Source organism: Prionailurus viverrinus, chromosome A2, assembly GCF_022837055.1.
Source record: "Prionailurus viverrinus isolate Anna chromosome A2, UM_Priviv_1.0, whole genome shotgun sequence".
Taxonomy (NCBI): domain Eukaryota; kingdom Metazoa; phylum Chordata; class Mammalia; order Carnivora; family Felidae; genus Prionailurus; species Prionailurus viverrinus.
The window spans coordinates 169,669,164-169,691,391 of NC_062562.1; the positions used below are offsets into that span (position 1 = coordinate 169,669,164).

Below are 22,228 nucleotides of genomic sequence, written 5' to 3' on the forward strand. Positions count from 1 at the left end.
GGGGCTGCTGGGGCCACTGTAAGTCATGATGACCGTGGACCAGGATGCTCTAAGGAGGATGTCCTGGAAGGCGGCCTAAGTGCCTTGGGGAAGGGTGGCTGTTTCCAGCGGCCGTGAAGGTGCCAATGCCTTCTCCTTTCCCTCCTCTATCAGAGCTCTGCTTTAGGTGTGGATTTCCCCTGAAGGTGATGGTGCTCAGCTAAAAAGTGCAACCTCTCATCAGTGTGAGACCAGAGGACCACAGGACTTGCAGAGTGAGTCTACCAGCCTACAGATAGGAAATGGGGTTTTATTGAAGTTTCCACATGTGACTTGTGGGTGTTCCATACACAATGACAACATTTAAGATGACACATGTTGATTCTTAGACCACCAGCTCCTGCTGTTAGTAAATATTCAATTTCCCGTCCCCCTTCCCGTTCCCAGGCAAGACACACCGGTCGACGCCTCACTGGGCCTTGGCCATGCCGGCTGAGGAGAAGGTCCCTGGATGGCCAGTGCATGTCTAACGCAGGAGCACAGCCTGCGGCCCCTCATAAGCCTGGGTCTGGCTCTCTGCTGGTCACGTGGACCCGGTTACAGTAAATCATCTGAGGTGAGGGCCCTGGCTCCAGGTGGCCTCTGAACACAGCCGCTCTGCGTCCCTGTCTGTCCAGGCCTTTTACACACACCAACTTGAGCTGCGGGACCCAAGACTAGCGGCTTCCACTCTGGCCTGCCCTCGTCTGCCCCACCCCACTCCCTGGCACCTGCCATCGAGGCCGTTGGCCCTGTGGCCTCGGTCTGTGGTGCCTCAGGAAGAAGACTTAGTGGCCTCATTTTGGGGGGGCAGCGGTATCATACAAAGGGTTGAGGAACTGAGTGCAGCAGCCGGACGGGGTTTGGGCAGAACGCCCGTCTATTGGGTGTGCAGGGCTAGGGCCGGGACAGTGTGGCCTCAGTCTGCTCGCTGACTTCCTGCTCCCTCTGTGGTTGCTCAGCCACCCAGACCTCTCTCCCAAGTCTGTAGACATCAAGGGAACTGGAAGCTAGGACGGCTGCTTGTCAATTCTGGACAGAAGCGCTCGACACATTTTTATATTTTGTTAGAATAATTCTCCATTTAAACAGAAATGACTGTTAGATGATTTTCATTAGGAGGAGAATAAGTTTCTGCTCCCACTAAATAAAATGCCTAGTGTCTCTGTCGCCCCGATGACCAGATCCCACAAGCCCAGCCTTCTCACTGCTCTTGGGGGAAGAGGCCTGAAGTGGCCTCAGGAAGAGTCTGTTTCAGTGGTTGAGGGCCCCTCACAGGGCGCAGGTGCCCTTGAGGGGTGATGTGCCACCCCTCCTGCTATCATCTGACAGCTGTCTCTGCACTTTCCTTGGGCCAGGCCGGCTATCCTGGCAGACAAGCAGGGAGAGGAGGCCCTGGGGCAGGAGGGGAAAAGCAGGGGCGCCCAGCAGGGGCAGGTTCCACCTGGACTGGCCGGAGTCTCACGGAAATCCTCAAAGGGCTTCTGTGCATGAGTCCTGCAGACAAGAGGGCTGCCAAGTGGGGACCGGCCAGCGGTGGGGGTCATGCAGAGGGAGGGCCCAGCCCCCAGGTCAGGCCACTGCCTCCTGCCCAGAACTGGCATCGAGATGAGAAAACCCCCTTGATTTCTTCCCATTACAGTTGGACCCGAGTTCTGGTCAGGGGCCGTCTCTGTCTCCCTGTTCTCTTTGAAAATGGGTCTATTTGGCCAGACGACATTACCAGCAAAATGACCTACCTGCTGGAGTTTAACACTAACTGGATTTAAGACCCAGTTACAACGTAACCCAGTCCCGTGATGGGTGAGCAGAGGCCAGCCCCATCATGTTATGGAGGATTTCTCTACGGTGCTGGCTCCAGGGGAGGCCCGAGGGCTCTGGGGAGTCTGCAGTGTGGTGGCACGCTAGATGACCGAGGTCTCTGTCTGCAGGAAGGACGGGGCACAGGAACCCCGGTGGAGCTGCAGGGCACTCTCCGAGCCGTTCCTCGAGACGGACGAGCCGTGGAACCTGCGGTCCTGGCCGCAGGGCTGGCTCGGACACCAGCCCCGCCACTTCCTCTTCAGCTCACTCTGCACCTGAGGTGAGGGCAAGGCAATGAGGAAGTGGGGGTCACACGGGGTGTGAGCTTGGAAACGTAAATTCGGGTGCCCTTGAGAGAGGCCCCGCAGGCCGGGTCGGCCCCGACAGAAGGCGCCACCCCAACAACGGGCTCCAGGAAGACAGGTGACAAAACAGAAGGAACCGGGGGTTTTCCTGACATCGGGTGGGGAGTTGGTGCTCGGGAGCCCAGTGACAGAGGTGAAGGGTGTTTGAACTGATGGAAGGGAGAGGGATGTGGTGAGCAGGTACACAGAGCTGCAGGACAGGAAGGACGTGGGAAATGGCATTCAGCGGGCGGAGCAGGGCTCAGAGGGGCTCACGCATGGACGTTCTGATGAGATGTGGGCTGTGAACTCAGGGAGCAGGATTCTCATCTGTGTGTCCCTCCCTCCCCACTCGGCCCCATGTCCAGGGTCAAGGAGCAAGATGGTGACCGTGCAGAGTGGCAGGGTCCCTCTCGACCACCCAGCCTTCCCGAGCAGGGCCGGGGGAGGCCAGGGCGACCGGCACTGCTGGTGTGGAGAGAAGGAGGCGGCCGTGGCCGTCTGGGGCACTGGGGCTGCCCGACAGCAGACCTGGACCCTCGTTCAGGTGGGGGGGGGGCACATGAGGAAATCCTGCACAAGCTGAATGTCACCTGCTGTGACAGGGCACGTACTTCACTGTTGAGAAAACAGTAGAGAACCGCCACCACCAGGCCCTGAAAATGAGAAAGGGTCGTCAGAGGCCACTCGCCAAGCTGGGGGGAGGGCAGGGTCCCTTCCCAGGTGTACCTGAAACGATCCGATGCACAGTTCAAACAGTATCTGGTATTTGGAGGAGATGCCAGTAGGAAACACGGCAAACACCATATAGTGCGCTCCAAACAGGGGGATGAGCAGCAGAGTGGACTTGGTCAGCCTCCTGCACCGAAGAGAAGGGCGCCGAGCTCAGGCCTGTGCCGTCACGTGCACGCAGGCCCACGGCCAGGGCCTCCCCCATCTGGGCCTCGTATCTCACGGATTTAAGCGACACCCCCGCCCCCGCCACGGTCGGGGTGTGCCAACGTGGGGAGGAAAACGAGCATGCCCGGGCAAGTTCTGAGACGATGTCCCGACGAGTTCGCCAACTGCGACGCCGGCCTGAGGGGCCTGAGTGCCCCGGGGTCGGGGCCCATCACCGGCACCTGAAGGGCAGAGTTTTACTCTGGGATCAGAAGAGCAGACTCAGCAGGGGTGCAGCTGAGCGCAACGTGTGGCAGCAGGGCGGCGACCCACGCTCTGGGTCCCACGCGTTCTGTGTTGCCCGTGCAAACCCTCTGTCCGTCACATTCCCGCCCTCCCCGGTCAGGCCAGAAAGCAGATCTTCCGCTCACTGCATCATGTGCTGGGCTCGCCTCTGCCCTCCCCACAGCTGCACCTGCTGTCTGTGTCCCCGTCCCCATCCCCTGAGCAAACACAGTCTCTGTCTCCAAGCCAGTGCTTCTGGAGCCTCAGCCGCACCAGAGCCACCTGGAGGGCCAGCTCCACCTTCGGGCTGCCGGCTCTGAGGTCTGGGGTGTCATCTGAGAATCTGCATTTCTATCAGATTCCCAGAGGTGCCACGGCTGCTGACTGGGAACCCTGCTTTGAGAACCACTGCTCTGAGCTGGGAACTCTCACCACTGCACGTGACCATCATGCAGGGATTCAAACAGCTCAGTCCAGCCTCCTCACTCCTATTAAATCAGGTCTCTGTGGGCAGCACTGGCCCTGGGAGTTCTGGCTGGTTCCAGTGTGTGGCCAAATTTGACCCTTGCAACTCCAACGTCTGTGTCAGGAGCATTGGGGTCAAGTCGGGGCTGGTCAAGAATGAAGGTCTTGGCCCCAGGCCGGTCAGGCCACCTGGTGATGTGCGTGCAGGTCAAGACGCCCTAATGAACACCCTGCAGCCTCATGCTGAGGGAGATGAGGGGGGAGGCCCCCCTCCCCCCGACCTTCTCTAGTTCATTGACCTTACCCAATGCTTAGAAAAAGTCATGAATTTCTTTACCTATTTTTGAGGCACATGCTTCAAAGCTAGCACCTAGAGCCTGGGATGTAAGTTCTGGAAGTTTCCATCTCTTCTGATTTCCTTCACAACAAAATACCACGTCCTGTGGCATTTACAAAAAGCAGGGTGTCTCTTATTTCATGCAATCTGCACAAACCCCAGAAGCCCGGGGTATGACCTAGGCCTCGTCGCAGAGGACGGCCCATCAGCAAGCACTGCCCCTTCACAGCCCCAGACGTCTAACCTTACAAGGTTGCTGCCCTTAACACCTTGGTTCAGCATTAGCCTGTGGACAGAAGGCGGGGCTGTGTGGGGGCCTGTGTCCTTCAGTTCACTGTGAGACGGGAGCCTGTCTGAACGCCCTCCTGTACTATGCACCTCGGCAGCTTGCTATGATGCTTGTCTCTAGAGGGACTTCCAGCGAAACTGGTCCTGTTCTGTTACTGCTACGTTATAACAATAGTTACAGAGAAGAGACATCAAGATACAACCAGAGGTCAGCGTCACAGACATGCTCTGCCTTTTTTGCTGTCCTGGAAAAAGAACGGATTCTATCTCCCTACTTATTTTTGTTTCTAAAATACAAACAAGTATCTCTAAGACCTACCTAATGAACACTCCCAAAGAACCCGCAGAAAAGGTCAGCATGGGAGCTAGACCAGACTGTCCCCAAATCAAAATTTCAGTTTCCAGGGCAACCGAGAACAGTCCCAGCCCTGAGCTGCAAGTGTGGGTGGGCTCCAGGACCTCCAGGTTTATCCTTCGTGGTTCGATGTGGGATCCCATCTCTAGGTCTGGCCTTTTATGCAGCCTCCTCTGACGGGCCGGGCAGAGAAAGTGGTTCCATGGATTTCACATGCCCCGGGGCACAGGCAGATGTATCTGTTTACCAGACTTCCCCACAATACTTACTAGTGCCGGGGACTAAATGTCTTTAAAATATTAACTCAGTTAATCTTCATACCTTAGTGACAATTACTATTATTTCCACTTTACAGATGAGGAAACTGAGGCAGAGAGCAGTGGAATCACATCCCCAAGGCCTCTGGCTGGTCTGTAAACCCAGCACCGGGCCTCTGACCACGAGAGATGCTGCCTGTCTGGCTTCTAGGTCCACTCCTGTTGTCTAAAGGGTGGAGAGGAAGGAGACACTGCGTGGGGCCACCCCCGGCCACTAGTCAGATAACCTGCCCAGGTCACACAGCTCTGGGTGGGTGAGATTCCAAACCTGGTCTACCTGATCCTGAGGCTTCCACGGGCTAGACCAACCACTTCACACCAGTGTCCACTTTATAACAGAGATGCGGGCTTTACTTTTTCTTTATAAATTCTTGATAGAAATTTATAGAATCTTTAAGTTCTTTTATAGTCTTCAGGTCCTCGTTAATTAGCTGGATGACTGTGGGTGAGTTACTTAGCCTCTGCTCTCTTCCCCAAGATGATTACCATCTTCATGTAATTACTCAGCCAAGAAACGTGAGTTACTATGAGGCACAAGCCTGGCATTAGGTGCCAGTGTGAACCGCGTGGTCTGATGGGGAGGAAGAATTAAGCATAAAACACAAATAATGTGTGGCCAAGGAGGACAGGCAGATTACAAAACAGAAAAGTGGGCAAATGCTTCGGTAAGCAAGCTCACTAGAGGATATCCATGCTGAAATGAAAGACGGAGGCTTGCCCCGAATAATAACCATGGCACCATGGCAACCGCCCCCACCCCCCTTAGAGAAGACACTGCTGAATTAGCCACGAGCACAGTCCTGCCCCTGAAGGGGGAGAACCTGGGCCGTTTCTTGGTGCACAGACCCAGGACCCTAGTGTCTCTGCTCTCCATACATGCCCGTCCTCCCTAGTCTTGGTTTCCAGGCAGCTCAGCCCTTGGACCCACACACATACTCACCTATACTGTGACTGGTCATTGCCGCTGACATCTGGGGATGTCAACTTCTGGAGTAAAATCCGTATAATGCTAACAAAAAGGACAAAATTGACCTGCACAAATAGAGACAACATGTTGTATGTGAGGTGGGTGTGGCCAGGATGTGTCAGCCCCCCTGGGTCATCTCCTCGCCTGGGACAGAGCTCCAGGCACCTGCCGCAGAAGCTCAGGAGCCCTGCCCAGCCCGAGTCTCCCCCAAAGTTGCAGCCTTGTCTCTTGACTGCCTCATGTCTCACAAGTGAATTTGAGATGTGAGATGTTAAAGGGAAAAGCAAGTGAGCCCTACCATTGTGACCTGGTGACTGTGACTCCCACAGGTCTCCTTCCCCACAGGGGAACGTGCAGCTCTCTCCGATGCCCCCACCCTCACTGAGATCTCATCCTGAAGGGGGGCGAGTCCACCTCTGTGACTGCAGGAAGGGGCCGGGCCGCTTGTGTGCGGTTCTCCAAGACCGAGTAGAACAGGGCTATTTATATTCAGTACAGGGAAAGGGGCTCCTTCTCTGCCCAAATGTGCAACCCAAGGGATAACTCATGTTTCGATACCGGAATTACTTACTATAATAGATATTAAAATTGGTGTTCGTATAACCCACCAGGGAACACTGTGGTCATTGGTATCCCAGCAACTATTGAAAAGAGAGAAGGAAAATCATGTTACCTCTGATTCATCCACAAACCAAGCACACAAGGGTCCGTGCACTGCCTGTGGCCTCGCCCCTGACGCGTAGCTCGTGTTCACGCCAGCCAACATCAGAAAAGGGAAGTTTCTCTCCTGAAAATTAATTTCCTCTCACCTCCCAAATGTTTTGTGTTTGTATCTTTCTTAAGCTTATTTATTTTTGAGAGAGAGAGAGAGAAATAATGATTGGAGGGGTGACAGAGAGAGGGAGACACAGAATCTGAAACGGGCTCCAGGCTCTGAGCTGTCGGCACAGAGCCCAACGTGGGGCTCGAGCTCCCCAGCTGCGAGATCATGCCCTGAGCCGAAGTCCGATGCTCAACTCAAGCCCCCCAGGCGCCCCTGTATTTGTATCTTGAATGAAGGGTCAAAATGGCTCTGGAAGAACTGAGGCGGGCACAGCTAGGAGTGTCTGTCTAGCAGGGTGTCTCCATTCTCGGTCTTCAGCGTGAGGGTGGTCCCCGGTAGGAACTAGGATGGGGTGCTTGCAAGTGTCTCCATTATTCCATCTGTCACCCACACCCCCACAGTGGGGCTCTGCAGCCCCTCCCAGCAAGGGCAGAGACCAATCCATGCCTCTGAATCTTAGCTGGTTTTGGCAGAAGGATGTGGAGCCCTTGGAACCTGCAGGACAGAAGGGAGCCTTCCGGCTGGTGCTGCCTCAGACTCGCCAGCTCTCGGCCAACCCGGCAGGTGCCCGTGGTGTGTGAGCAAGTTGGGCTGAGGCCAGAAGAGTGCCATGTGCACAGAAACACACCATGTAAACTGTGATTACGTAAGCCACTGAGTTTCAGGGCAGTTTGTTACCAGTAGATAAGTGGTAAACCCTGAGGACCCTTTATGAGGCACAACATTCATGGGGGGGACCGGTGGCACCTGAGTGTGGGGCCATGCTCCAGCTCACTGTGTATGTGAAACAGAGGAGCTCTGGGCCCTGCTCAGGCTGCATTTTAGAGAACAGCTATCCCAGAGAGCTGCACCCCCGCTGGCCATTTCAACCTGGTCTTCAACTGGTCACCTCTCCATACTTGGCTCCGGGCAAACAGCGCCTGCGTTTTGCTTGGTTCCCTTTTGTGAACACTGCTTTCCTACCTGATGCTCCTCCCCTCTCTGCCTGCATTATCCCAACCCCACCTTCGCGCAGGACCTGGTTCAGTTCCCATCCCTCACACGCATCTTCTCCAAACGCTCCCGCCCCAAACAATTCCTCCCTTGTGAAGGTCAAGGTCTTCCCCATGGGGGGTGTTCAAATGATGGCCGCGTTACTCTCCGCGTGGCTGCCACTGCAAACGCAAACCTGCCTTCCAAGCAGATAATAAGCTTCTTTCTAGTTTCCAAAGACGTAACGATGCCAGCAAGTAGCCAGCATAGGTCAATCTGATTTTAAGGGCAGAGGTATGAACACAGCACTCACCCTGTGTCTTCTAAGGAGAGCCTGGCCGCGGTCCATGCGCCTGTGCAGATGGTGGGGATGCCTGCAGAAAGACACCAGATTCCCCCCAACCCCGCACTAGTTAGCAGCTGTGCGCCCTCCTTCACCAGAGTCGGCAAGGACAAGGGCTTTCTGACGAAAGATCAAGCGGAAACGCTTCCGAAGCACACGGAAGTTCGTGCTCATGCCTTACAAAGCAGTGACGATACACATGTGTTTGAAGCTGGAGCTTCTCTGGGTGGAATGCGTCATGGTGCATCGTGAGTGTGGTTACTGTGGGCTGGAGTGTGGCAGTGAGCACAAGAGGTGACCCTCGTTGTGAGCGTGGGTGTCTCGTGGCTTCACAGCCCTTCCAGTCCTGACTAGTGGAGGCTCCTGCTACCTGGCATGTCATTGGGACCTCCTGGTAGAGGGCTTTCTCCTCCAAGGCCCTTCTTTCTGACTTTCCCACCACTGGGGGAGCCCCAGGAGTGGGAGCTTAGAATAGCTTTAAACCAGGTTCCTGATTCCCAGAAACATGCAGGTGTTGTCTCCAGGAACCTAGTCACCCGAGAAAAGCCCCTCCTAATAGGACCTGAAGTGCATCGTACAGGGGCAGGAAGGGGTTTTCTGAACTGAGAGGTCTGCGTTTATAGATGAGAGGGGCAGGAGCAGAGGCCTGGAGTGTTGCAGGGTGGGAGACAGGGTGTCGGGCACACACGGGGAGGACAGTCCTTACCCCATCCGATTAGGAGATAGGCCACGAAGCGTCGGCCGGGGGAAAATATGGCCACCAGGAGGGTGTGCAGGTACAGCCCCTCCACCAGCAGCCAGTAGAAGTTCGCCATGATGCAGTACTGGAAAAGCACCAGGCTCAGCTTGCAGCCGACCTGGAAAGTCACGGACAGAGCAAGAGAACATGTTCAGGCCATGATAAGACAGCTCACGGTGGGCAGAGGTGCTCCAGGGCACAAGCAGGCACACGTTTGTGTGACGAGCTGAGGACACCAGCACAGCAGTGCTAGAGTGAGGCCCCTGGCGTCCACAACCCTGGGACCCAGAACTTGCTGGAAGAGGAACACGGGCAGGAGGCAGATGTCCACAGACGCCTCTGAAGGCAGCGAGCTGTGGGACTGTGGTGGTGAGCACACCCGCCTGTGCCCCCTGCCCCCCCCCCTCTGCTCACCTACCTGCCCCGCTCGGCCTCACCACCCACTTGAGAGGAGACAGAAAAGTAAAGGGCAAAACAAGGGAATCCAGCAAGCCCTCATGTCCCCAGGCATTTTGAAAGAGTTTTCACTGGGAACAACCACACAGCATATAAAATAAACGTATTTTAACCTCTCAGACCTTCACATGAACGTACGGGTGTTTTAGCCTCTTGAGCAAATATGAAATTGAGGCTTTTAGTCAGTAAGTTTGTTCAAGTGTACTAAAATGATCAGGACTTCATTTCTATTCTTCTGTATCTCTGCTGCCTCCCCTCCCGAATACATATGTATCCAGGTGCGACAGAGATGCACGCATACTTACACGTGCTTATATGTATGTGTGGGTATATTTGATATATGCGTGAGTATACCTCTATAGATGTGGATATGCTCACATACATGTGGATATACCGAGACACGCGGATGTTCTGTATACGTATATGCAGGTGGACACACACATGTGAGGTAGATACACGTGTGCGTATGTGGATATACTGACATGCTGACCTGTGTATTTGGGGGTTGATGTGCTTACAGGAAACTCACGGTAGCCCTTCCAAGCTGGTGCCCGGGGCTGATGGGAGCGTTAACCAGGTGGCCCACTGAAGATGCCCCTGCACTCTCTCCGGTATTCCCACCCTGACCCTGTTCCGGTCTCTCTTTCCTAAGTAGGGCAAGGCTCAGCTTATCCTTGTAAGGTGCTGCACGGAGAGTAGTTGCGGCTAGTTGAGGCTGAGGGCCAGATGCCCGCAGGGCCGGGAGCAGGGCTGGCACGTGGAAAGCACCGGCAGAATGTCATGACCCGGGTGCTGTGAGCGGAGAGGCGCATGTGGGGACGCAAGTACGGGAGCAGGGAAACTAACCGAAGTGAACTTGTGACTTCGTGCCACAGAAGTGCGTGTTCCGCGCCCACCAGACGGCAAAGCTCTGAAAAGATGCACGTCATTGACCTCTGGGAAAGCCAAGCGGCAATGTTTGTTTCAGTTTTTAAATACACGTGCCCTCTGGTCCGCGGTCCCTCGTGACTTCCTTCTGAGGGAAGAACACGGTGCATGAAGACACGTGTGCACTGACGTTTGCGGTGCTTGTGACTGGTGGGACGATGAAATAAGGTCACGTCCACACGCTACACTATTGTGCCACCATTCGATGTGACACACCAGGGGACTTGGAGGGTTGCCATGGTGTCCTGCCGCTTGAGGAAGAGAGACGCAGGAAAAGCCTATTTAACTTGACTCCATTGTCTTGGTAAAACAGCGAAAATGCCGTCTCTGCCTTTCTTCTCATTTGTTCCTTGACCATCAGCACAGTGTACGGACAGGAGGTCTGCAGTGACAAGCTCTCTGCTGACCTCCCCTTCCTGGGTGGTGGTTTCAAACTGCATCCCTCAGGGCAGACAGCGTGGCAGGAGCGCCTCCGGGACCCGCTGCAGCCCGGACAGCACACACACACACACACACACACACTCACAGGTGCATGGGCCAAGGCCCGTCCCCTGGTCCCGGAGCCTCCCACCAGTGTGCATGGCTGGAGTCAAGGGGAGCAAGCCGGGGGCTCCTGCTGAGGGTCAGCGTCCAGGCACCCACCTGGTTGTTCATTGTCTCTAGACTAGACTATGCCTTTCCAGAGGCCAGACAATCGCCAGCCAAAGCCGTGCAGAGAAGGAGGCCGTGTGTGCGGAGCTGGGCGGTGGTAGGGAACTGGAGGTGGGGCACTGCCCCCTGTTTGGCTTTATGATAGAACACAAGACACTTGGCCTCGAGGCCCAACTCCCTGGAGAGAACAGGAAAAGCTGAACCCACCTTCAGGTTGTCAAAGGTAAGAATGAGTAACACACCTCACAGTGCAGAAATGTAAGGTGTGTCCCTAGTCCCTGGGAGACTCATGACATCTGTAGTTGTTGGTTAAAAACAACAAAAAAAGAGGCTATTTAAATGTGTGAAAACACCATGAAGCAGAGGGCTATGGGGTGAAAGTGGCCCTTGGCGCATATGTGGGCCTGACACGGCAAGCGACAGAGCTGTGTGCCTGTGGTGATGCCCCCTTGTGCAGCTTCACACGTGTCCTGTGTCACAGCAGTGCCACACTAGAGGATGTGGGGCTCCCACCGCACCACGCAAAGCCCAGACCAGCAGTCCTTTTAAGCATAGATCCGAACACAGACAGAATAAAGTCTGAAGGTACATGTGTGTTCCTGTGTGTGTGAGTCCCCCTGTGGGTGCACCCATGCTTGTGACTGTGTGTGTGCACGTGTGTCTGCACACCATTACCTGTGTTCATGCAGGTGTGTACCTCTGTGAGCATGCATGTATATGTTTGCATGCACGCGCGTGTGCACACTCTCACTCACTCCCTTCCTCCTGACCCTGGCCATTCTGACCTGGGCCGTGGACTGGCACAGCCACTCGGGGGGCCCAGGAGCCTCCATGATGTGCAGACGCTCAGCCTCCAGCCTGAGTCTGTGCCTCCCATCCTAGCCTCAGCCCCGCCTGGGGCAGCAGGCAGTGGCCAGGTCAGAACTTAGCTCTGGGCTGGGTGCATCCCTGTTTAGATGTTATGGCTTCATTGCAGAGCTCATAGTTGCCATGTACGTCCCGACCCAAGCCCTCCCTGGGGCAGGCTGCACTCAGGCTCTCAGGGAGCACCTTGGAAAGCCCGAGGGTGGGTTTTTGAGAATCCTTGTCAACTACACATGCCATCTGTTCTGGTCTCAGTGCGAATAGACTGCCTGTTCCAGCGAATAGACTGGCTGTCCCCTCGGCAGCCAGGAGGAGACACACTGAGCCCAGGGGTCACTGTTACGTCCAGGGTGTGTAGAGAGAGGGGCCGGTGGAGGGAGAAGCCTTCTCTTGGAAGGAAATAGACTCTGTCGGGTTCCCGGTCCTGCAAATGTCTTGAGAAACAGACTCCTGGACCTATGTGGAGGAGATGTGCCCTGTGTTCGTCCTGGGAGCATAATGTTGATTTGATCAAACCCAGCTGAGAACAAAAATGTCCACACAAATGCAACTGTAAGAAAAGATGTTTTTTCTGTGCCTCATGCTGCGGGCTGACTGCATCTCTGACTCACTTACGCAAAACCTCCAATTCCCTGGGCACAATAAGAAGGAAGACGCGGTCCTCCTTCTCTCCTGCCTTCTTTCCTCTGTTGGCACACAGCTCAGTGGCACCGTGCTGGAGGGGTGCAGCTGGGGACTGGGCAGGGGCACCCCGTCCCCGCTCCCTCCTTCTCACACGTCAGGCCTCAGACCTGGATCCTTGGGGGATCTTTAATGCCAGAGCGTGCTGTGCACCTGTGGCTTGAGCCCTGCCTGCAGCCCCATCAAGTCCACCCAGCTGCTGGGCTTCCCTCAGCCTGTGTCCTCATTCACAAATTGCTCTCTGGAAGGTCACTGGGCACTCACCCTCAGTGTCCGTGCAAAGAGCCCTGTCCTCTAAGACTCTCGAGAAATGGCTGGGTGAGGCCCCCAGTGTTGGGAACGGCGGAGGGGTCTGTGATGCCCGGTGTAGGGGCAGGCGGGGTGCGGCGGGCGATGGCAGGGCACTTGCTCCCTCCGGTCCCCGTCACTCCCCTGCCCCTCAGGAGCCCACCAGGTCTTGTCTATGTGTCTGGGAGCACGGCCCCGGGCTGGACGCCCCACCAGGGCCCAGTCCTTTAATAAGAAGCAGAGGAAGGAGGGCTTCTTCCAGCAGAGCTTTGAGGCCCCCCCCAGAGAAGAGAGTGGAGGTTTCTCAGCAAGAGGAGAGCCCGGACTGGCTTTGGGGCTCACCCCTTGTCACCTACGTGGGAGATTCCATGGTGGGGCGTGAGCCCCAGGGGCCCTGATGTCCCCTCAGGGGTGGGAGTTTGCTAGGTGAAGGATCTTGTGTTAATTTTATTATTACAGCAAACTCCTTTTATTAACTCAGTCCAAGTGTGTTATGAGCTGATTATCCCCAGAAATACGTTCACCTGCAGCCTCGGAAACAGCTGATGTTCTGTGATGTTACAAAAGGCTTCACTGTCTTACAACTAATTCCAGTCTGTTCAGTCCAGAGCCACAGTGCCATGCAGATGAGTCCGGCATGCTGGCTCCTTAGGAAGACAAGGGCCAGCCTCAGAGCCTGCGGTCAAATCCAGACTGAGGCACCGGAGCCCAAGGCCCTGAGGACACTGCATTGTGCGGCCGCAGAGGAAACTTAGTGGAGGGACTTGCGTATCGGAGGGCACAGTAAACGCACCAAGCACTAAAGGCCCGCCAACACCCACCACGAACACAGCCAGGGGCGAAGAGCGGCACCAGTGGTGTGCATCTCTAGAAATCATTGGCACGGCCTCCCTTGTATCAAAGAGCTGGGCCCAGGCATACTCACAGATGCGCACTGGGCTCCCAGCAAGTGCTGCAGGAAGGAGTTCACTCACCACACAGGTGACTTCCTCCCAGCAACCCATGGAAGCATCTATGCTCATAATCTGGGAGATTTGGGGTGAAAATAATGGCATTGTGCATCTGCATCAGGTTTTCTAGCCCAGAGCGGCTGCTGATCACTGGAGGCAGTGCCCTTGTGTTGTTCTGCCTCTGCCTGGGCTTCAGTGCTCAAGGCCCGTGACCTCCAGCCCTTGGAGGTGCCTGGGACATTGCAGGTGCCTTTGTCATTGCAGGTGAGACAAAGGTGAGTGTGCCTTTGTCTCCACTGCCCACCTGGACCTGCTCTGAGCCCCAGCCTCTTGGCCAGGCCCCTGCGCTTCTCGGGGCCTGACTCCTTGCCTTCACCAGTGCCTCAGAGACCCCTGTGTGCTGGCTATGGGACTTCATCACAGTGTGAGCTGGGGACAGAGACAAAGGGGTGGGGCAGTAAGGAGGCAAAGGGCTCTGGGGCCGTTCACAAAGGCCACCCTCCCCTCAGTGACAGGATCCTGCTCACAGGGATAGCCTTACCCAAGAAGATGGCTGGTCAGGGCAGTGCAGCGTGCCTGAGCTGGAGTACAGAATATTGTCCTTGACCAACACTGAGATGGCTCTTAGGATGAAGGAGAGGAACAGGTTCAGGTGGATGTAGTTCCGGGTACAATGCAGCTTCCTGTGGTGGGGAAGGCAGGGATGAGGGGTGGGGGAGGCAGGGATGAGGGGTGGGGGAGGCAGGGATGAGGGGTGGGAGAGGCAGGGATGAGGGGTGGGGGAGGCAGGGATGAGGGGTGGGGAGGCAGGGATGAGGGGTGGGGGAGGCAGGGATGAGGGGTGGGGGAGGCAGGGATGAGGGGTGGGGGAGGCAGGGATGAGGGGTGGGAGAGGCAGGGATGAGGGGTGGGGGAGGCAGGGATGAGGGGTGGGGAGACAGGGATGAGGGGTGGGGGAGGCAGGGATGAGGGGTGGGGGAGGCAGGGATGAGGGGTGGGGGAAGGGTTAGATAATCAAACTCGGATGTTGTGAACACATTAACAATTACCTATGTGGCTTTAATCTTAAGGTTTTCTTCTTTTTGTATGGAAGTTACTGTTCCTTACTGTATATTTGGGATGTTTTCAGTTTTGCATTATGGTAACTATTTTCTACCTCAAGCTTTTCCTTTATTTCTGATGAGCTCCTCAGGCTGGGGTTGTGAAATAGGATTTCATGATAACACTGTAAAGCAGACGGTGCTGAGTCCGGAGCCTGCAATGGTGGTGCCCACTTCCAGCCGCCAAGACCCCACCTCCTCACAGCCAATTTCCCGGGAGGCCCATAGCCGTGATCTGCCTTGGAACTCAACTTTAATGATACCTTGCTTCTCTAAAAAGTGCTTGGAACATTTTGTTTCTAATTCTCTTGTACCACTTAAATTCTGCTCTGGAGAACACTTATTTGGGCATTTGATTTGACGTGGACTTTTAATTCAGAGCCCTCAGGAAGCAAGCTTCACACAAGCGCACTCCCACAGTCACTACTAGACCTTTAGGGTTAAGTAAAGGTGCCATTTTTGAAGGACATTAGAAAACACACCGCAGAAGTCTTGCATGAGAGGCTGGAAAGAAGCAGCTTATCTGACCACCTCCCCCCAAGGGGTCAGTGTGATTTCAGAAAGCCACCTGAGGACTCAGGATTGTGGCCAGAGTGGCCAGGACCTAGAGGACCAAGACCCAGGCGAGAAGGGAGACACCGACATGCACCCTACGTCCTCCCTCCGCCTCGGGTCTCCTCATGGAAGGCAGCTACCCACACAAGGTACGCCGTGCTGGGTGAGAGGCCGAGGGATGAGGCCAAAGCAGTGGCTAAGGAAGTAAGGCTGGGAAGAAATGTTAGCAATCTCATGCACTGAGCAACGGCTACTGGGATTCAGGGTCTGCAGGAACAGAGGCGCTCCTGGGCTTTAATTAGAAACCCGGGGAGAGCTATGGTCTAGGAACTATGACAAACCAGAAACAACAGACTTCCCAAAGCTTGAGACATGGTCTCAAATCAGCTCAACCCCCGAGTGGCTCAGGGTGATCTGCCCATCTTGCTAGAAAAATTAAATCCTCTCTGTAGCAAGATATCACCCAAAGCCTCTATAATTTAATTATTTGTAATTTCAAAAATGAATTACAAGGCGTGCCGGGAATAGGAGCTAATGATCAAATGCAACAAAAACCCCAGGGAATAGAAGGAGATTCAGATACTGGCATTTTAAGACATGCACGGTCTTGCTCAGATTTACATAGTCAAGAAAACTGATGAAGAGGTAGAGAATTGTATTAAAGAACGGAATTGATTATAACAATCAAATGGAACACTGAAAACTCAGAAAGAACCCTGAAATGAACAAACAGCTGAGTCTGATGTTAGATCAGACGTAGTACATGAGAATACTCTGAATTAGAAAACATATCAGTGGAGGAAGTATAGACATATACATATATATATAATATATTATATATATTATATATATATATATATATATATATATATATAAAGCAGAGACAAAATGAGGGAAAGCACAGAAAAAGTGTAGGAAATATAAGGGAAAATGGTGAAAACCCTGAAGCCATGACAGTACGGTTTGAGAAACAGGAGACAGAAAAGGAAGAAGCAATATTTAAAGAATACTAGGTAAGAATTTTGGAAACTAGTAGAACCCAGCAACAGATTAAAGGAATGTTATTAACCCCAAGAAGGAGAAATACCAAGGAAACCGCATTAAGACCCATCATGGGGCAGCTGCTGAAAACCCAAGACCAAACAAAACCCTCGAGGCGTCTGGGGAAAACGACGCATCCCTTCAGTGCAGCAGCAGTGAGACTGCAGCTGACTTTAAAAAGAAGAACGAGGCTCATGTTTAATGTGATGACAGAAAATAGCTGCCGGTAAGGAATTCAACACTCTTGAAAATATTCTCAAATGAAGGCAAAATTAAGGTGATCTCAGGCAATCAAAAACCATGAGGAGTCATTGCTGGCAGGCCTGTGCTGACAGACACCGAAGGGGGTCGTCAGGCAGAAGGGGAAGGACCCCAGGTGGAGACACGAAATACAGGAAGGAACTCGGGGAAGATGAAGACGGCTCTAAATAGATACTGACTCTAAATGACGGCAACTATAATGACCTATGGCCTTAAAATAGACGTCGGATTAAATACAGCACAAAACACAAAAGGCATGGGTGGGGGTAAGTGGAATTAAAATGTTGTAAAGTCTCGAATTGATGGGGAAGTGGTAAAAATAGCAATTGGAGGTTAACTCCTAGGAGACAAGGATGCGTGTTGCAATTTTGGGGTGATGCCTAGAAGAAGAACAGAATGTATAACAACCTTAAAGGGGAAAATTAATAAAAATATCCAACAAATTGAAGGAAATAGGCAATGCGTGTGAAAGTCTGCTCCTCGCGGGAACAGCTCTCCTGGAAAGCGGCCTCTTTGCCCCACGCTGTCCTGTGCCCACTGCCCCTCGGGCTGGCTGCATTCACTCATCTCTCAAACCACCGTTCTCCCTTCCTTTCCCTTCCCTTCCCTTCCCTTCCCTTCCCTTCCCTTCCCTCCCCTCCCCTCCCCTTCCCTTCCCCTCCCCTCCCCTTGTCTCCTTCCCTCCCCTTCCCTTCCCCTCTCCTCTCCTCTCCTCTCCTCTCCTCTCCTCTCCTCTCCTCTTCTTTTTTCTCCTTCTCACTCTCTCTCACCCATGACATTCCCCTGAGTGCAGTGGGGGGTCTATCGCTGTCACTCAGAGATGAACACACACTAAATCCAAATAAATCACATTTGCTGGGTTTCTTAGCTGAGTCCTTTATCCCTCAGCGCTCAGTGTAACATTTCACTTCTGAGTATGGATCTGCACTGGATGAAGGGTGGAGCGGAGACCGTGGCCTCCAGAGAAGCCGCGCTGGAGCCCGCTCAGGCTCGGCGGCTAGAACGGAACCCCAACAACTCCCGAGGGTGGAGGGAGGGGCGGGCGGTGGCGCATCTGTCCAGTTCTGCAAGCTGGGTGCTCGGCACCTCTGTGGGCTGTCCTCCTCTCGCGGGTAGGACGGGGACAGCAGTGGCACTTCCCTGCCTGAGCTAACGTAAGGACTGAGTTAATAAACATCTATAGAGTGTGTGGTGTGGTCTGTGTTAGCAACCGGCGCGGTTACTCCTGGGCTCGTGGGATTGGAGCTGCTTTGTCAAGTGCCTGGACCTCACACGCACTCAAAGATGGCGGCTGCGACGACCACCCAGCGAATCCCACGCAAAACTAGGTCGTGTGTTTGTTATTCAAGTCTATGCTGCACTTTGGACTTGGCGTAGGAGATACGTCACGCCGTTTCTGTGTTTGTAAAAGAAGAACATGGTTACTTCATGCTTTCTTAGCTATGAGGCCACTATGAACAGCAAGTGTTCCACGACTGTAAGTAATTCTGTTTCCTGAGTGGCATTACTGGGTTGGAAATGGAGTTAGTTTTACAGTCGGGAGTTTGAAATTGACACTTGTGGCATGGGACACATAAGCACAGCTGACAGATGGAGGCAGCAGCGTAAGCGCCTCTGTGGCCCAAGGTGGAGGCGGACCTGAGGGCTTGCACATCAGCTCTGGACACTTTTCCTGGCGGCCGTGACACTCCGAACCGGCAGCAGAATGACACCGAAGCAGACATGTCCTTTCCTAACCAAGTGTCACCAGTGGGTGACTAACGAGGTCCATGTATAAAAGACTGTTTGATACTCATGATGCCATCTGAGATTCTCTTAAGGACCCACATCCACATTTGCAAAACTTCCAAAATGCCATTAGGCTGGCTAATTCAGTATGTCATGTATCACAAATCTGAGAGAAATCGCCAATGCCACGGATACGGATTGTTCAAGATGGGAACTCTTTAAACATAAGCTGAAATTCTTCTAGTTCAAGTTACCCTTATCGAGTCACCAGCTTACCTCCCTACATTTTTCCTTTCTTTTTCTTTAATCTTTAACCATTTGAAGATTTAAAAATACATAATAAAATACGAAAGATAGAACAGATATCAATGTTGCACCAGAGTTGTTCCTTTTCTTTTCAGAACTAGAATATGATGGTGACTACCCCACACGGTTCTGGATTAAAGATACTGACGTACTCTTTCTGAGAATTACTACCCTCTAGATATGTTTGAGATGCCTGAAAAAAATAAATGACTTTATTACATTTGAAGGGATTCTCAGCTGCGTTCTTCATCAGTTTTCACTTGTTTACTTCCAAGTATGGATCTCCTAATGGGCTGTCTGTTAGTTTCTAAAATATTCCATTTGTTTTATCTTTGATTTTATCTGAATACTGGCCAACGTTTGAACTAATCTGTGTGAAGATAAATAAGATTAAATCCTTGTTAAAATAAGTGGGATATCATCCAGTTTATTTAGTGCTAGCGATACTCAAGCTTTTCAAGCCAGAAGCTTCTGTTCTGAAACCAAAGCCTCTAACTCTGACCAACCAGCTGTATACAGTGTATGTTGTTAGTTACTGAAAAGACCTACCAGCGGTTCAGGTCGGGGGGAACTCTAACCTCACCAGCAGGGGAATAACGCAAAATTTAGAGTGCTGACTGCATACCACAGAGCTTCACTAGCACCCACACTTTACAGGTCATAGACAGGTTAAGTAATTTGTCCAAGGTCACACAGCTACTAAGAGACTGACCCAGGATTTGAACCCAGGCAGTCTGACCCTTGCTTTCATATTCTTGACCACAGTGTAGTGTCTCTTAATAAAGCACCGGTGCCCCAAACGTAGCTGCTTTCTGAGTAGCAAGGGCGAGATCACATTGCTTCTGTATTTTCAAAAGATTTGCACAATGGCTAACATTCAGTAAACAGCAGTTGAACTGAATTCTTGTCCAAAGGCAGTATTATCTCTTTATATAAGAAATGCAGAATAGTTAAAAAAAAATGTAAATATTAGCATCATATTTCACACAAGCATTCCCCGAGGGAGTTTTATTGATTTAACACACAGAGAGAGGGCTTGGAGGCAGTGACCTTCTGTCCTCCTCTGATGGGCCTAGACGGCTTAAATGGACAATTTCTGGTCTCAGACTGCAGAACTGCTCATTTCTGATACTTACCTGAAGAGGCAAAGAATTATGCTTCCGGTTGTCAGGGAAATCAGGGAGACACTGTAGCCCAGCGTGTAAATGGCTTTCACCAGAACGTAAAACGCAATCTGCAAAGAAAGAAAAACACACATGTGAGCTTTTGGTGGCCAGCAGTGGACAAGGCATAGGTTCCCACATCCGGCCACATGCTTCCTTTCATGCAGGGCTCTTGGCTGCTGATGGCCGGGCACATGAGAGACAGTGTCACTTCACAGCCCACCTCCATTCTTCTTAACGCTTATTCATTTTTGAGAGACAGAGATAGAATCTGAGCGGAGGAGGGGCAGAGGGAGAGGGAGACAGAATCTGAAGCAAGTTCCAGGCTCTGAGCTGTTATCAGAGCCTGATGCGGGGCTTGAATCCACGAACCATGAGATCCTGACCTGAGCCGAAGTCATATGCTTACCCGCCTGAGCCACTCAGGTGCCCGAGCCCACCTCCATTCTGAACCCAGACATTTTATTCACCTCTTTAAATGCCCACCTTTTTCCTTAAAATTCATCGTGGATGACTTTGTATGGAGCAAGGAGAAGACTGACCTGAAGGGGTTCCCAGCTTCACTGTCTGATCGCTGTTCTGCTGCCGAGACCAGAGGGGTTTGGAGGGGTGCTTCCTGTGAGAGAGCCCCAGCAACCACAGGAACTGGCTGGTTTTGCAAATGTGTTCTGACCTAACTGGGTTTACACTGCCCTGGGCCCTGGGAGTGGAGACCACAGGACATTCTGCACTGGCCCTGATTTCTCCATAGCCCGGTTCATACCAGCTTAGTTCTAAACTGTGGAGAGGGGTTGGGCCCACCAGGGACACACTGAGCAGAGCTCTCACCCTGGGGTCATTGAGCTAACTTGGGTGCAGGCTGGGGCAGGAGGGGTGGCCCGATGAGGCCTTTGCTCCTGCAGCTTCACGGGGCTCGGCCACTGCCACAGGCCAGCGAACCCCTGTAGGCTGTTCTTACAACACCACCCATCCCTGTGTTGTTCTTAACATCAAGGTGATGACTTCAACAAGGGTTTTCCCTCTCTGTTACCCTTGTTATTGGAGTCTCAATACTGAGTAATGACATATTTCAGAAGTAAACTATAATATTTGGAAAAATGAGTTTCTAGTTAAGATTTAATGAGAAAATGAAATAAATTAGTCTAGACTCTCAAATAGTTCAGGCAATCAAGGTTAGCTTGAAGTTCGACCTTGGAAGCTAATGTATTATCTGATATCAGGAGGATTTTTCCTTGTTGAACCTTAAAATGCAAACCAAGATCCCCGTTTTAAACTTTAAGGAGTCTGCACCTGTGATGACACTGTTGGCATTCTTTTTAGCTCAAGAAGAGAGGCGAGGGCATGCTGGCATTCTGAAAGTGTCTTTGAAAACTCTAATTTTAAGTCTTTGTCCATTTTCTATTCTCTGTACTGAGTGAGGGATTATAAATAGGACTGGGGATTTTGTTTTGTGGTCAGAGTTCATATTAAATAACGGAAAATGCAATATTTTAAACCTACCAAAAGCATAGAAAACAATATAATGTATACATATCATATAATATCTAATATACACATAACATGTAATATGTTACATACATATTAATATAATACATCTACATATCTATAATATACGTTATATGTTATATACATATAATACATCTATAATATACCTACCAACAGTCACCAAAACCAGGACGACAATTGAGTCAGACCCTGGGGATGCCCCAGGTAACCACTTTGCTTATGCTGGGGTGCTGACCCCCGTGATGCCCTCACAGGGTGTGTGCATGTGATCAGTACCTCGTGCTATTGCTCTGATGTTTTAGTTTTATTCTGTGCACGTGCTGCGTGTAACTTTTGTCTCCCTGTCAACTGTGTTATTTGCTGTCCGGTATTTACTTTACCTTGTTTTTTAGTGCCTTCTGCCTAATTTTACCATTGCTTAAAATTTTTTTTTTATGTTTTAAATTTTATTTTTGACAGAGAGAGAGACAGAGCGTGAGCAGGGGAGGGGCAGAGAGAGAGGAGACACAGAATCTGAAACAGGTTCCAGGCTCTGAGCTGTCAGCACAGAGCCCAATGCAGGACACGAACCCACGAGCTGTGAGATCATGACCTGAGCCAAAGTCAGATGCTTAACCAACTGAGCCCCCCAGACGTCCCTACTGTTGCTTTAAATAGTCAAGTCTTTGCTAGGCTTCCTTATCTATCTATCTATCTATCTATCTATCTATCATCTATCTATTTATTTATGCTGACATTATTTCTTGATTCTCAGTTCTTCTTTCTGGCTTCATAGTCTCCCCTGAAGCACATTCCTTGGGCATTTTTAATGAGGGT

The 22,228-nt window shown here is 52.2% G+C and overlaps 1 protein-coding gene across 4 annotated transcripts in view; it reads right to left on the reverse strand.

The window, feature by feature from the left end:
- Positions 1–271: 271 nt before the first annotated feature.
- The window catches only part of VIPR2 (vasoactive intestinal peptide receptor 2), a 69,797-nt gene continuing 47,840 nt past the window's right edge, over positions 272–22,228 (reverse strand). For 2 of the 4 annotated variants that reach the window (XM_047848876.1, XM_047848878.1), the window contains 8 exons: positions 19,880–19,977; positions 14,294–14,435; positions 8,903–9,053; positions 8,167–8,227; positions 6,630–6,699; positions 6,032–6,123; positions 2,895–3,024; positions 2,104–2,821 (listed from right to left, as the gene is read on the reverse strand). In XM_047848876.1, coding sequence (XP_047704832.1) covers positions 2,492–2,821; positions 2,895–3,024; positions 6,032–6,123; positions 6,630–6,699; positions 8,167–8,227; positions 8,903–9,053; positions 14,294–14,435; positions 19,880–19,977 — 1,074 coding nt within the window. In that variant the 3' untranslated portion in view covers positions 2,104–2,491. The other 2 variants (XM_047848877.1, XM_047848879.1) reach the window with 2 other exon arrangements.